The sequence below is a fragment of the Diospyros lotus genome, chromosome 7 (assembly GCF_014633365.1).
Source record: "Diospyros lotus cultivar Yz01 chromosome 7, ASM1463336v1, whole genome shotgun sequence".
Classification (NCBI taxonomy): domain Eukaryota; kingdom Viridiplantae; phylum Streptophyta; class Magnoliopsida; order Ericales; family Ebenaceae; genus Diospyros; species Diospyros lotus.
The window spans coordinates 31,188,790-31,205,169 of NC_068344.1; the positions used below are offsets into that span (position 1 = coordinate 31,188,790).

The 16,380-nt window shown below is 37.6% G+C and overlaps 1 protein-coding gene across 1 annotated transcript; it reads left to right on the forward strand.

Moving 5' to 3' along the window:
• Nucleotides 1-6,734: 6,734 nt before the first annotated feature.
• On the forward strand, nucleotides 6,735-16,168 carry LOC127805827 (uncharacterized). Its single transcript, XM_052342611.1, has 3 exons — nucleotides 6,735-7,113; nucleotides 7,898-7,921; nucleotides 15,504-16,168. The coding sequence occupies exons 1-3, from the start codon at nucleotides 6,921-6,923 to the stop codon at nucleotides 15,818-15,820; spliced, it is 534 nt and encodes a 177-aa protein (XP_052198571.1). The 5' UTR covers nucleotides 6,735-6,920; the 3' UTR covers nucleotides 15,821-16,168.
• Nucleotides 16,169-16,380: the final 212 nt, after the last annotated feature.

The following is a 16,380-nucleotide window of genomic DNA, read 5'->3' on the forward strand; positions in this document are numbered from 1 at the left end:
GAGGTAGGCCTTTCACCATTTCCATTTTCCTAATCAAAAGTAAGGCTGCATGATTGAAATACCCAAGTTTCTTATGCCAAAGCTTAGCTAAGTTGATTGAGATTGGAAATGCAACCTGTTTTTCCTTTATAAGGTCTAATGAGAAGTTTTTTCCTCTTATTTTGATTATGAACATATCTTGATCTTTTGAGTTTTTGATCAGGCACTCCTAGTTTTCAAAGATAATTGTTAAGTCAACTTGTTCATATTAATTAATTTTTGATGATTAACAAAAATATTTTTATGATATAAATGTTTTCTTTTACTCATGCAAAAGGTAAATTTATTTTGAATTAAAAGAGAATTTTTTTAGACATGTTTTCTTATTTTAATCATTTATATCTCAAAAGCTTATATTTGAATTTTCAAATTTTGAATTAAATGAGAATTAATTTTAGACATATTTTCTCTTACTCATACAAAAAATAAATTTATTTTGAATTAAAGGAGATTGCTTTTAGATATGTTTTATTATTTTAATCATTTATGTCTCAAAAGTTTATATTTGAATTTTCAAATCTTGATTTTTCATGCAAAAAGTAAATTTATTTTGAATTAAAGGTGAAACATGTTTTCTTATTATTTGAGAAAGTCTAAATATTTTTTGAATTTCAAACTTCATATTAATCCTTTTTTTAGTGGCTAAAATGTTTATAAATACCTCTCCAAACTCATTTTTTGAGTATCCAAATACTTCTATTGCATATCCAAAGCACTTGAAAGCTCTCAAATACTCTCAAGCAAAGCATCCAAGCAATTCGAGGCTCTCGAAATATTATTACATATCCACCGAAGAGCCACAAGGCAAGAGGAGAAAAGTTCTTCAAGTCTTCTACGACAAATTCGAACTTCTCCATTTGAGATTACAAATTTATTTATTTATTTAAATATTATTATTTTGTATAATTTGTTCTTAATTGTTTATTTGTGTCTAAGTGTGGACAAATTATTTGTAACATTTAAATTACTATTATGGATTGTATAGGTTTCCTAGAATCACTAAAATCTAGGTGAATCTAGTTTCCAAGATAAGCTAGGAAGAAAAATTTGGTGTAGTAGTTGCCTAGAACTCATTGTAATCTAGGTTTGTATTTAGTTTCTAAAGTGAGATAGTGTGGAAACCTTAGTGAAATTATTTTAGTGAAACCCTAAGGGTGGTTAGACATTGGGAGAGTAGACTAGGTGTGTGTGAAGACACCAAACTACTATAAATTATGTTGTATCTTATTGTATTTATTTTTGTTATATCTTGTGACTTACATTTATTATTAATCTCAAATATAATTTATTATATTGATCAAATATATATTTTTTAATAAAATTATTAATTGAGAATATTTATTAAAATTAAAAAAAAATTTAATCACTCAATTCACCCCCTCTTGAGTGGCGATACCCTAAGGGTAGAGGTGTCAAAAGGGCCGGGCGGCCTAGCCCGTGATGGGCAGGGCTTTGGCCCGGCCCGTTACTGTTCATACGGGCCGGGCCGAGCCCGGCCCCCATTGGGGGGCCGGGCTGGGTCAAAGAAATTGGGCCCATGGCCCGGCCCGGCCCGTGGCCCGTTGGGCCCTTATGGGCTGGGCCCATGAGGCCCTTATGGGCCAGTAAGGCCCTTACTCATTTTTTTTTTTTAATTTTGTTATTTTTTTTAGTAATTATTGATATTGGATACTAAAAAATTTAATTTCGCAATATATATAAATAATAACCATCAATTAATTTATTTAAAATTTTAAGTTAAATTTTTTATATATTTAAATTATAAATAAACATTCTCCTTTTTATATGTACATTATTTTTCATATCAATTCACAAGAAAAATTATAAGGCATATAGAATTTTGAAATATAAAATAATGAAATAATATTTAAAACTTAAGAATTAAGATAGAAAATATTTTAAAAAGAAACAAATTAATTTTTATATATGTATTATTTTGATATTTATATATGTATATATTATATGTATTATTTTTAAAAAAATTATTTAAAAAAAGAAAAAAAAGGCCGGGCCCATCGGGCACGGCTCGCTAGGCCCTGTGGGCTAAGGGCCCGACCCGGCCCTCTACCCACGGGCTGGCCCGGCCCCTTTGTAGGGGGGCCGTGGGCCGGGCCGGGCCCTATCAATGACAAAAGAGCCTGGGCCCGGCCCGGCCCTTTTAGTAAAAGGGCCGGGCCGACCCGTTTAAAAAGCTCGTGGGCTGACTCGGGCCGGACCGGGCCGGGCCGGGCCGGCCCTTTTGACACCTATACCTAAGGGATAACTTTGAATTCTTTCTCCAGTAGTTGTCCACACTTATCAAATTTTGATCAATTTCAAGTACAAAAAGAATATCAGTTAAGAGTTTTGTACCCAGGCAACTTCCAATTGCTACCGTCATTTTTTCCTTTGACAGCCAAGTGTTCCCCATTGTCAATTCTGACTTTTGACACTTTAGACTTGTCGAGCTCCTTGAAAAGTTGCTGATAAGTCATATGATTGGTGCAACCACTGTCAATGAGCCAGCTTTTAATTGAGTTGTTGGTAGCAAAACAGGTTGCCACTAGTAAATGCTCCTCCTTCTACTGATAAGTCATATGATTGGTGCAACCACTGTCAATGAGCCAGCTTTTAATTGAGTTGTTGGTAGCAAAACAGGTTGCCACAAGTAAATGCTCCTCCTTCTACTGATTGACAATTTGAGCCTCAGCTTGTTGTTGTTGTTATCTTTTGTTCTTGCAAATTTTCGCAATATGGCCTAATTGATTGCACTTGTTGCATCTTACATCAGGCCTCCTTCAACACTTGAAATGAGGATGACTTTTCCTCCCATAATGTTGACACGAAGGATAGGATGGCTTGCTTTCACCTCCATTGATGCTGTTTGCAGCTTCAGCCAGCTCTGCATTGTTTTTTTTTCCTTTCTTTTTTTTCCTTTGCTGCCTTGATTGACTTCTTGTTTAGCTTGCAATGCTCCTTGAACTGAGCCTTCTTGCCTCATGAACCTTCTTTGTTCTTGAGCCTATAGAGCATTTAACAATTCTGCCAAAGAAATGCTTGATAGATCTTTAGAATTTTTCAAAGAAGAAATTGTGACTTCAAACCTTTCAGGGACAGTAACAAGAATCTTTTCAACTACTCTAGAATCAGGAAATTCTGTTCCAAGCAATCTTACCTTGTTGACAATGCTCAAAAGTCTATTAGAGTACTCCTTGATTGTCTTTGACTCCTTCATTCTTTGCATCTCAAACTCCCTAATTAAATTCAGCACTTGCATCTTTTTTATTCTCTCATTGCCCTCATATTCTTGCTTGAGAAAATCCCATATCTCCTTTGCTGATTTCAGGGTCATAATTCTGGAAAAGATTGATGGAGAGACAGCAGCAAATACGCATGCTTTTGCCTTTAACTTCCTTTGCCTATTTTCCTTGTGATTCCTGATTTATGCAATTGTTGGATTATCAGGCAAAGGAGGAATCTCATAGTCCTCCTTCACAGCTTCCCAAAGATCACTTGCATCAAGATAAGCTTTCATTCTGATTACCCACACCTGGTAATTTTCATCCTCAAACACTAGAGGAGCAGTAACTGTGAAAGATGCTTCAGCATTCATGTTTGGTAAAGGATGAGGTTGTAATGGTTTTTTGATTTGATTTTGAGCAAGGTGAACACTCAAATTCTCACAATCCCGTAAGAATAGGGCTCTGATACCAATTTGTAGGCAAAGAAAACCAAGAAGACAAAAAGGCCTGCAAACTGAAAAATATGACAACAGAAAAATAGAGAAAGGTTTTTTAATGAACAACGCACACATTCTATTGAATCCAAAGAAGATTTAAATACAACCAAAATGTAACCACCATAGCCAAAAAAAACTACCCATGATCCCATGAACTGAGATTGCATTAGATAAAAAAAAAACTACCCATGATCCCATGAACTGAGATTACATTAGATAAAAAATAAACTACCCATGATCCCATGAACTGAGATTACATTAGCTAAAAATAACAACTAAGATTCAATAACAGAAACCTAAAAACCAGGTCAAAACCAGAAAATGTGGCATGCCTAACATCCATTCCAGCTCATCTTTCATTCTGAATATTCCACCTCATGCCTTGCGGCCCACCGCAGGCACTTTGCAGCTACATCAGCATCCTCAGTTTATGCAGATACTGAGGTATATTACATCAACACTTTTGAACTGTAAGTGGTTCATCCTCATCTTCCACTATGCAGTCCTCAATCATAAAAAACTGTGTCCTTTGACACCTATGGCTTGATTATAGCGTTCATCACAGTAGAAACAGAGCCCTTTCTCTCTACATTCCCTTGCTTCTTATCCTGTAATTTGTTGAATAGTAGTTGGAGGAGCAGGAAACCCATATTTTTGTGTTGGTGGTGGACCAATAAGGCCTGATGAGGGATTTAGCCTGATCCTAGGTGGCGGCAAGGCAACAGGAAATCGTGAATAAGGGCCTGTTTTTCGTTGGAGTTGATTGAGTTCCTCGATCAAGTGTGCAACGCCAATAGTTTCAGACAGCGTGCGTGGCTTCTTTACTTTCACATCCAGGTGAATCTTGTCTCGAAGGCCAGTTATGAAGCAACCAACAAGATATCCCTCAGGGTAGTCCATCTCTCTCTGCGACAACTTCTTGAAAGCTTCTTGGTACGCAACCATTGAGGAAACTTGTTTAAGTCGAGTCAAAGCTTCAGACGGATCATCATATTCAATGGGGCTAAACCTTCGCAGCATTGCTTCCGTGAATTCGTTCTACGTGAGAGGCCCTCGAAATTTCGCCACCAACGATACCATTGTAATGTTTTTCCCTCCAAATGGAATGAAGCCAACTGCACTTGGTGTTCCGGTGCAACCCCCGTGAATTCACAATATTGTTCAACTTTGAAGATCCAACCAATGGGATCGTTTCCTGCGAATTTGGGAAACAATAGTTTGAGCTGTGTATGGGCATGATCTAGAACTGGTTGGGAAGGAATGAGGGTTGTGTTTGTAGAGAGAGGCTCACTGGGTGTAGCAATTTGAACGTGAGCTGATTCTGTTGGAGTAAAGGGTTTAACTCCTCCATTTGTGGCAAAATTACTATGAACATGTAGAGCTTGGAGCTCCATTAAGACTAATTGCGATGCAGCATTGATCTGGTTGAAATTATGTTGAGGAGGTCGAAGCTCAATTCATGTCAAGCAAGAATCTCAACGACTTCGTTTCGAAATTCCGCGTTGGTCTTAGTGCGAGTCTCTATTGCGAACCTGCTTTGATACCAAATTGATAGGAATTTGTTTGTGAAGTAAGAGGAAAGGAAGAAGCTGAGAGAGACAAGTATTTGGGTGTAAAATCTCATAATCTATAATTAACAATTACAAGAAGCTTTAACGAGCTTATGTTACAATGTGATCTGGAAACAAAGAACAAAAAGGAGTGGTTACTGCTAATAAAATTATGAATGGAAAAATATTGAAAATTAGCAGAAGTGCCAAGATTTTAGCAACCAACACTTTTATGATTTTTATTAAAAATCAACTAACTCCTAATAATCAGGTCTATATCGAACAAATATTAAAGATCTGTATCTATGCATGCCTACATGAGATGGGTCATATCACATCACACTCAAATTAAAAAAAATATTTTGAGGAGATATTTTACTAAGGACAAATTTATTATACTACCCTTGAAGACTATCAATCTGATGCCACCAAGTGCTTGTCTTTGGAAAAGCCACGTGTCCTCCAGATCTTCATCCCATATTTGATTTTGAATTAGAGTGACTCGGTCAACTGAGATTCTCTCCAACGTCTTTTTTAAATGTTATTCTATCTTTTCAGAGTAAACTCTACGCCATATTTAAATAGAGGTCAACTTTTACATGTATGGGTATCTGACTACTGAGTGACTTTCCACTTCGGATATCTTCTTTTACTGACTTGAGCGTCGGAGTCCTTCCGAAGGATTAAAGTCCTGCCCTTGCAGGTACTTGTTTCGAGGCAGATTTTGGTGATCGGTCCAATATTATCAAAATACTTATCAGGAAACTATTTAGAGATGTTAAATGGACTTGGTAAACTTTATTTATATCATAATTCACATGGTATGAATTGAACTCTTAAGAAATCTGAACCAACATGATACATTTGGATTGTGTCAAGCCATAAGTTGACCAACTCAAATGGAGAGACTTGTTTTGATTTGTTAGGCATGGTTGGACATTGTTTTATGCTGAATTGTTCATGTATGGCGTAATCTATTTGGGATCGAAAAATATTGGTTTGATAATAGAAGGTTAGTCTGGTCTTATATGTGATTAAAATTTTAATATCTTTACGTCAATTTAATAGAATTTTAGTTTACACCTTTGTTTTCCCTAATGGTTACAGCTTCTTCTCATTCTTTTTTTTTTTTTGCTACTCTCCGATTCCAGAGAATTCTTCTTCATTTTTGCCTTTTTCTTCCAGAGATTGTGACCTTTTAAGTATTAATAGCCAACAAAAAAACCCAAAATATTGCAGTATAGAATTAACATGTATCTATAGGAAGTAAGGATTAAGGAATATTGATAAATATTTGCTACGAAGGTATTAAAAACTGCAATTTGGTTGGATCCCTCACCATTACAGATCTTTGAAGCTGACTAGACAATAAATCAGTTGACCATCACACTTACGAACATGTAGTAACTAGTAAGAAACCGTGTATTACTTGCTTCGACTTGCCTGAAAGTTTCGTTTGGTAAAAAATCATTTTGGGTACAACTCATGAACGTCAAAGGCACCGACTTTCTTCCGTCAAGCTGTCCGAAGCCTATTGGGATTCCAAACTATCGAAGCACTAGATCTCATTCTTGGGAGTAGAGAGACAGAGAGAGCGAGAGAGACAGAGAGAGATGCCAAGGAGATCTGGGACTTGTTTGAGGTGTTGTTTGGTGGTTTTTGCTGTGGTATCAGCTCTCTGTGTATCTGGCCCTGCTCTGTATTGGAAGTTGAAGAAGGGGTTGAAGTCGGGAGGCTATTCGTCTGAATGCAGCCCTTGCATTTGTGATTGCCCTCCACCTCTTTCCCTTCTCAAGATTGCTCCTGGTACTTGCCCTGTTCTTTTTTTCGCAATGAAATATGTATAGTTGCTATCATGTTGTCCTTTTCTTCTGGGTTGTTTGATTTTCATTTCTGTTTGATGTTGTGTTCTATGGATTCGAATTGATGGGTACCTTCTCAGATTGCTTTTATGTTTCAAGGGTTTTTGATTCAGTACATATGCATAGATGCTTTTTTGTTGTCTTATTCTTCTTTATTGTTAATTTTGGTTTCTGTTTAATGTTATGTTGTCTGGAGGCAAAGTAAAGCCCACCATCTCTAATTGTTTTCAAGTTTCAAGGTTTTTTGAATCTTTCCGTATTATAGATGCTTTATGTTGTCTCTCTTCTGGGTCCTTTTAAATTTTATTTCTTTCTGATGTTAATATTGTGTGGAGTGAAATTGAAGGATTACCTGTCCCAGGTTGCTTTCAGGGTTCAAGGCTTTTGATTCATTGTTTGGCTTGTTTCCATATATTTGATCGTTTTCCCATTTTCATACCATGTTAACTTTATTTCTGCTGAGTTGCTAGTTCTGTTCTTTATTGCAACACCAGTCACTTCTGTCACAGTAGTATGCCATTATACCACATCAATTTCTGAAACCTAGATTGTCTGTTGAAATTATCTGGAGATTTAGAGCTTCCTTAGTTAATTATCTTCCACATGCTATCTAGTTTATTGCCTGTGACAAAGTGAAATTGAACTGAATGCCAATTTTTTCGCTAAACTACAGAGATCACCATTGTGCTACATTCTACTAACATAGTTTCTGGTTTATTCCTGTGCAGGTTTGGCCAATCTTTCTGTTACAGGCAAGAGTTATCCTCCATACTCAATATTATGACCTTTCTTGCTTTACTCGCTTCCATGAACCATATTTCTTTCTCAAGTTTCTTTGATTAAGTTTATCCTAGGGAATTGAATGAGCAAAATTTTGGTTCTTGTTCTTCCTTATGAAGAGGCACGATTGGATATTTTTCAGGTTTGAAAAAATGGCTAGCAATTATCTTGTTTAGAGTATATGAGCTGCTAAATTTTTTTATAGTGATCTTCTAAGCATTTAAACTAAAAACTATAACATCATCATCTTCTTTCTAGTGCTGAGAAATATAATTTCATTGATCGGACATTAAGGTCAGTTAAACTGTGTTTTCCCACCATATTCTGGTGAGTGGATACTAACTTTCTTATCTCTGGATCAACCAGCATCAATTCATCTAATGCTCTTATGTAAGCATCGATTGAAATAATTTATTCCTTTTCAGACTTAAGTTATTACATCAATAGGATAGGGATCTTCAATTTGCCAGCAGTGTAAGTTGAACCAGGAATGGTGTTTAGAATGTTCATTCATTTATTGGAACTAGTGTGCTTTTCTCCTTTTGGTCCAATTACTCTAGATTAATGTTGCTAGATATATTGACTCAGATGGAAAAAAAGGATGAAGGGGATTTCTATGCATATGAAAAGCTTGATTTCAGATTTGCATTGCTTAAAATTTGTTCTCCAAGCCTCAAATGAGAGAGGTTGAGCTGTAGTCAGTAGTTATCATGTTGAATCATTGCTAATCTGTGCTGTATAGAAAGTGAAGGTATCCTCCTAGATTAATGGTAGTTAGGTCACCATATAACTGGTATATACTATCTCATAAATTAGCAAGTTAGTAATTTGATCAAGAAGCAATATAACCTTATATGAATGTGTTGCATTAAGGGAGTGAACCCTATACAGAACAGAGAAAAAACAATGCTCTGAACTTCCCTGGTGGCTGAACAATGCAGGAAAAGATGGTTCATAGAGTCACCACTTTTATTGCAGATGAAGCACTAATCAATGACTACCTGCTTTCATTTCCTTAGATTGTCAAAAGTAAGGATAGCATCAGTGCTGCTGTCCAAACACTAAAGTTACCCTTATAATGAGCACCGTGCCCAACTACCCTTGACTAGTCAATAGATGATCATGGAATAAACTGTAAAAAGTTGTGATGGAGTCAAGTTTTGAGTCTTAAAGACTCCATTTACAGGTAGATGATAATGGAAGGGTAGCAAAACAAGTTAGTGAAAGACTCTCCTTACACCACTTGTCTTCTCCTATTCTCACCCTCATACCATCTCCCACCCTAAAACAGATAAGGTTAGAGTGCTTTCCCCACACTCCCAAAATTCCTCAAATGAACACCTGCTCCTTGCCTTACGTGTGAGAACATGCATTGCACAATGTTGGGCTGGGGCGTACACATACACACATACAAAATATCCCAACCACCTCTAACACAGGAAGAAAAATGACAGTTTGTTCCCACAAGATAAATCGAAGCAACACAAGCATAAAAACAGTAAAAGAAGAGGCACAAGGTTTTACCGTGGTTCACCCTAAAATAGGGCTACATCCACGTTGAGTTCCGGTTTAAGGGAGCTCACTGCACTATAATAATGATGATAGATATACACCCTCAACTCCTCAACACTCAATACAAAGTACAGCAAGATAAATATGTAAATCAGTGACAGAAATAGCTTACAACCATAAACGAGCCAACACACAAGATCTGTAGGACTCAAACAGCACCAAAGGTAAGGTTGACAGCAGTAGATGGAAGAGATCTGAGAGCGCCAGCGTATCTCCATGAGTCGCAGCTAGGGTTTTAAATAGCCAAGAGAGAAGATCGGTTTTGAGAGAAAATCGGCAGATTTAGGGCTAAGGGCGAATGCTGTTGTAACAAACGAAGACCGAGCTTTATATATGGGAGGGCATTGGATGGGCCATCGAGTTAACGGATCGCAGGAGGTTGCTGAATGGGCCAAGCCCAATTGCCATCCATCCTTTAAGAGGTTGCTGGAGGTTGCTAAGTGGGTCAAGCCCACTAGCCTTCCGTCCAGCAGCCTTGAGTTGGGGCTTCACTATCAACATTCTCCACCTTGAAGACTCAACACAAACCTGTCTAATAGTGCAGCATGCTTCAACCTCTTACCTTCATCACTCTAGTTGGTTTTGGGTCAACCAACATCAATATGCAGCAAATCCAAACAGTGTTTGAATTTTGCTGTTGACACCACCTTAGTCCCCATGTCGGCTGGATTTTTTTCAGTAGGAATTTTCTGAATGCTTACCTTTCTTGTTGCAACCTGATCTCTGACATAATGGTATTTTATGTCTATATGTTTTGATCGTTCATGGTACACCGGATTTTTACACAAGTGTATAGCACTCTGATTGTCACAAAATATGTCAGCATTTCTTACCAGTAAGTGGATTTCAGATAGTATACCTTGAAGCCAGATGGCTTCTTTGAATGCATCAGTCAAAGCCACGTATTCAGCCTCAGTGGAAGACAGTGCAACCAATGGCTGCAGCTGTGCTTTCCAGCTGATGCAATTACCTCCAAGAGAAAACATATAGGCTGTTGTGGATTTTCTAGTGTCACGATCACCTGCAAAATCAGAGTCTACATATCCAACAAGATCTAGATTTTCACCTCTCTTCATATAACTTAACCCTACTCCGGTAGTACCTTTAATATATCTCAGAACATATTTCAGTGCATCCCAATGTGATTTTCCCGGATTAGACATAAAACGGCTAAGTAGTGAAATAGAATATGCAAGGTCAGGTCTAGTGCTTATCATTGAATACATGATAGTCCCTATTACATTAGCATAAGGAATATCTTCCATTTTAATATGTTCAGCATCAGTTTTAGGGCATTGAGATTTTGATAAAATAAAATGTCCAGCTAGGGGGGTGTTTACAGGTTTACAGCCAGCCATACCAAACTTAATTATTGTTTTTTCCAAATAATCATGCTGATGAATTTTCATAAAATATTTGCTTCTATTCCTTTCAATTTTCATACCAAGAATTTTATTTGCAGGACCTAAGTCTTTCATATCAAAATTGTCATTTAATTGAGACTTTAGGTTTTTAATTTTAACCTTAGATTTGCTAATCAATAGAATGTCATCAACATAAAGAAGCAAGTAAACAGGTTCATCAGATATTATAAAGTAAAAACAGGCATCATAGTTGCTCCTAATGAAACCAGCTTTCAATGCAAAATCATCAAACTTTTTATACCATTGTCGTGGGGATTGTTTTAATCCATATAGAGATTTTTTAAGTAAGCAAGCATGTTCTGGATGAGAAGGATCTACATATCCAACAGGTTGATCCATATATATAAGTTCTTCTAGGTCCCCATGTAAGAAAGCTGTTTTAACATCTAATTGCTCTAGTTCTAGGTCAAAATGAGCAACAATAGCTAGCATCAATCGAATTGTTTTAAACCTTACAACTGGTGAAAAAATTTCAGTATAATCTATCCCTTCCCTTTGGGTAAACCCCTTAGCAACTAGGCGAGCCTTATACCTAATAGGATCAGATTTGTTCATTCCCTCTTTCAGTTTATATAGCCACTTACACTTTACCAACTTATGGTTTTTAGGCTTTGCAACCAGCTTCCATGTTCCATTTAATTTTAAAGATGCCATTTCCTCATCCATGGCTTGTTTCCATTTTTGGTGTTCATGTGATTTAATGGCCTCTTCATAACAAGAAGGTTCAGTAGATTTCATTTCAGCTCCTGCTATAAGAGCACAGTAGATTAAATCAGCATAGCCAAACCTAGCAGGTGGTCTTACTTCTCTACGACTTCTATCTCTAGCAAGCTGATAGTTGCTGAGATCTGATTGAGGGGTGTCTTCAGCCACCTCTTCAACTTCAATTTCACTATGGTTAGACTCAGGATTTTCTTCTAAGTGCTCAAAATTTCCTCCTAAGTTACTGTCTGATACTGGATCAGACTCCTGAGGATCAGGTACTGTCAGCTGGTCATGGGTTCCAGTTCGGTGCTCCACCTCAATATAATTTCCACCTCTATGTTCATGATGTTCTGAAGTTTCTTCTATTTTATTTGAGGATTTGCAAGGGAAGTTATCTTCATTGAATACAACATCCCTACTTATTATAATTTTTACTCCACCTGAAGTCCTATCCCATAGCCGGTATCCCTTAGTCCCTTCTTGGTATCCTAAGAATATACACTTCTTAGATCTAGGGTCCAACTTACCCTCAGACTGGTGAGCAAAGGCCTCACACCCAAAAACTTTAAGGTGATTGTAGTTTAGCTTTCTCTTGGTCCATTTTTCTTCTGGGCAAACAAGTTTTAATGCGGTTGAAGGACTCCTATTTACTATATATGCAGCTGTGTTTAGTGCTTCCCCCCATAAAGATTTAGGCAAGTTAGCAGTAAGTAATAAACATCTGACTTTTTCTAATAAAGTTCTATTCATCCTCTCAGCTACCCCATTTTGTTGGGGTGTATATCTTACTGTTCTATGCCTAAGTATGCCTTGGGAATTACAATATTCGTTAAATTCTTTGCTGCAAAACTCTAACCCATTATCTGTTCTTAAAATTTTAATTTTTCTTTCTGATTGATTTTCTACTAGAGTTTTCCATGACTTAAATTTGTCTAATGTCTGATCTTTAGATTTAAGTAAGAAAACCCAGACCTTCCTAGTATAATCATCAATAATAGAGAGAAAATACTTGTTTCCACCTTGAGTAGGTGTTTGAGATGGACCCCAAAGATCTGCATGTAAGTATTCTAGGCATGCCTTCGCAAGGTGAGTTCCTTTAGGGAAGCTCAACCTGCGTTGCTTGCCAAGGATACATGACTCACAGAAATTTATAGAGTCAGGTGTTAGAGAACCTAGGTAGCCTTGGCTCGATAAAGCCTGCATACCTTTCAAGCTCATATGACCAAGCCTCAAGTGCCATAGATCTGTTCCCTCAGATTTAACAGTGCATGCAGCAGGCAGGTATGAAGAACAACAACCATTCAAAACATATAAACCATTTTTCTTGGTACCAGAAAGAACTAACTTATCATTCTTAAATACAAACAATGAACCTCTTTCAGCTTTATAAGATAATCCTTGTTCATCTAAAGTACCAAGTGATATTAGGTTTCTTTTTAAATTTGGCACATATCTTACCCCTGTGAGAATTATTAAGTTGTTGTCATGAAGTTTAAGTGATATGTCCCCTATGCCTTCTACTTTGCATGAATGATTGTTTCCCATATAAACTGTTCCCTTTTCATTATCATCAAAGTTATGAAACCATTCTAGGTTAGGACTCATATGAAAAGAACATCCTGAATCCATAATCCATTCACTAGAGGAAGTTACAGAAACAGTTAAGACTTCTGCTAAACAATTTGAGGTTCCTACAGGATCAGTTGGGTTTGCCTTTTGATTTTGTCTCTTTAAGTCATAGCAGTATTTTTTAATATGGCCTTCCTTACCGCAATGATAACATTTCCATTTAGGTTTTTGTTTTCCTTTGTTATCCTTTTTCTTGCCCTTAGAGTTAAATCCATTAGATGGTTCAGAATTAAATTGCTTCTTATGAAATTTCCCTTTTGTGAATAGAGCATTACCATGTTTCTTAGAGGCATTTAATTCTAGTTCTCTAGCCTTTAGCCCTGAAATAACTAATTCAAGTGTTGGGACTATACCAGTGTATTGGAGAGCATGTTTTACCACATTATAATCATCAGGCAAAGAATTTAGTAAGATCATTGCTTCACTAGTGTCTCCTAATGCTTGATCAGTTCCCCTTAGAAGAAGAGACAACCTAGTAAACTCATCTATGTTTTCATCCATAGACTTAGACGTGTCCATTTTGAAATTAAATAACAGACCTTTGAGATAAACTAAATTAGGGGCAGCCATAACAGCATATAAAGATTCTAGTTTATTCCAAAGGTCAAGAGGTGAGGTTATTCCATCTACTTTTCGAATGACAGTGTCACCTAGATGCAGAAAAATAAGGTTATAAGCCTCTTCCCTAATCTCAGCTGTCTGAGCTAATTGTTCCCTAGTCCATTTCCTATCATCTGGTTCTAGGGCAATTGCCAGTTTATGATGTGAGAGCAGAACCCTCATCTTTTTCTTCCAACTCCCAAAATCCCCTTTACCATCGAAAACCCCAATATCAAACCTAGTGGTAGTCATCTTGCAATCGGATACCCTAACCCCTGGTCACTACTAGAGATTTTCTCAGTAAACCCTCACTGACTGAATCTCTCATAAAAAACCCTAGAGGGCAGTTACCCAAACACGAACAGAAAACAAACAGCAAGATAAACAAGGTAATCGATTTAGGGCTCTGATACCACTGTTGGGCTGGGGCGTACACATACACACATACAAAATATCCCAACCACCTCTAACACAGGAAGAAAAATGACAGTTTGTTCCCACAAGATAAATCGAAGCAACACAAGCATAAAAACAGTAAAAGAAGAGGCACAAGGTTTTACCGTGGTTCACCCTAAAATAGGGCTACATCCACGTTGAGTTCCGGTTTAAGGGAGCTCACTGCACTATAATAATGATGATAGATATACACCCTCAACTCCTCAACACTCAATACAAAGTACAGCAAGATAAATATGTAAATCAGTGACAGAAATAGCTTACAACCATAAACGAGCCAACACACAAGATCTGTAGGACTCAAACAGCACCAAAGGTAAGGTTGACAGCAGTAGATGGAAGAGATCTGAGAGCGCCAGCGTATCTCCATGAGTCGCAGCTAGGGTTTTAAATAGCCAAGAGAGAAGATCGGTTTTGAGAGAAAATCGGCAGATTTAGGGCTAAGGGCGAATGCTGTTGTAACAAACGAAGACCGAGCTTTATATATGGGAGGGCATTGGATGGGCCATCGAGTTAACGGATCGCAGGAGGTTGCTGAATGGGCCAAGCCCAATTGCCATCCATCCTTTAAGAGGTTGCTGGAGGTTGCTAAGTGGGTCAAGCCCACTAGCCTTCCGTCCAGCAGCCTTGAGTTGGGGCTTCACTATCAACACACAAGCTAAGAGTAGGTGGTTTGAAGAATCTATACATGTCTTTAACACTTTTTTGTTCAGAAAATAGAATAAAGTGATGGGAAAAGGTCTATTTGAAGAAACCTGAAAGGCATATTGATTGGCTTACAAAAAGAAGCTTGTAAAGCAGCAAGTCAGATGTAATACAAGTAAATGATGATTAGTTTTTCTGTGTGGAAGTACACTGAGTCTGAGATGAGAGCTATGATAGACATTTGGAAAATCGTCTTTGCCTTTGGCCAGAAATGTATATAGGGAATCATTTTAGAGAGTAGCTGATATTTAAGCTTTTGCTGGTTAAAGAGTGAGTTAGACATTTGAAAAATCTTATCTGCCGGTTGGTGGAAATTTTGGCATGAAGGATCACTTTAGACAATTGCTTGTTGATTGCCTTTGCATCTGGAACTTTTGTTTCGTATTTTGTGCCTTCCATGGCCACTTTAATGCTTTTTCATTCTTTGATCACCTACATGTAAATGATGGTTTTAATGGAACAGACTGTGGGGGAGATGATACTGATCTCAAGGAGGAGATGTCAAAGCAGTTTGTCGATCTGTTGACAGAGGAGATGAAGCTGCACGAGGTTGTGAGCGAAGAGCGAGCCCACCATAAGAACATTACCTTGGTAGAAGCCAGAAGGGTCTCTTCGCAGTACCAGAAGGAGGCCGAAAAATGCAATGCTTCCATAGAGACTTGTGAGCACGCCAGGGAGCTTGCGGAGGCATTGTTGATCAAGGAAAGGAAAGTAACTTCCTTGTGGGAGCGAAGAGCCCGGGAACTGGGCTGGGAAGGGGGAATAAAAGCCGAAGCTTAAAATCAGTGCATCTGTTTATCCCTGTGCAAGAAAATTACCAGGCAAGCAAGTTTGTCACCTGGATGAAGAGACAATGCTCGCTCACTCTTCTCTTTTTGTTGCCTTCAGTTTTGAGTTCTCAATGACTTAAAAATCAATTATTTCCATTTATAGCATAATGCCCACATATTGTCAGCTGAGTCGGGTTTGGATCCATCACTATCAGTTGAATATTATCCTTGATCTGATCATTATTTGAGAGCTTAGTTGGGCGCTTATTTTGTGATTTCATGGTTGTAAACAAGTATTTTGTCTATGGTTTTGAACAAAGGTAAGAAAAAAATAGTCATCAAAACAGTTTCACAGTGATGTGCTAGAGCATTGGGCTGGGGAGCCTGGATGATAAGGCCTCAATTATGTCCACCATGAACGATCTTCAACTGGGATTATTCTGGTGGGTCGTGTGCTGATCTTTACATAAGCAGGAAGCAACTATGATAAAGTGCTGTGAAAGCTGATTTGAGGTATTACTATGTGGATTGGATTAAGAGCACATAAGCCTTCTCCTTTACCAGTTTGTC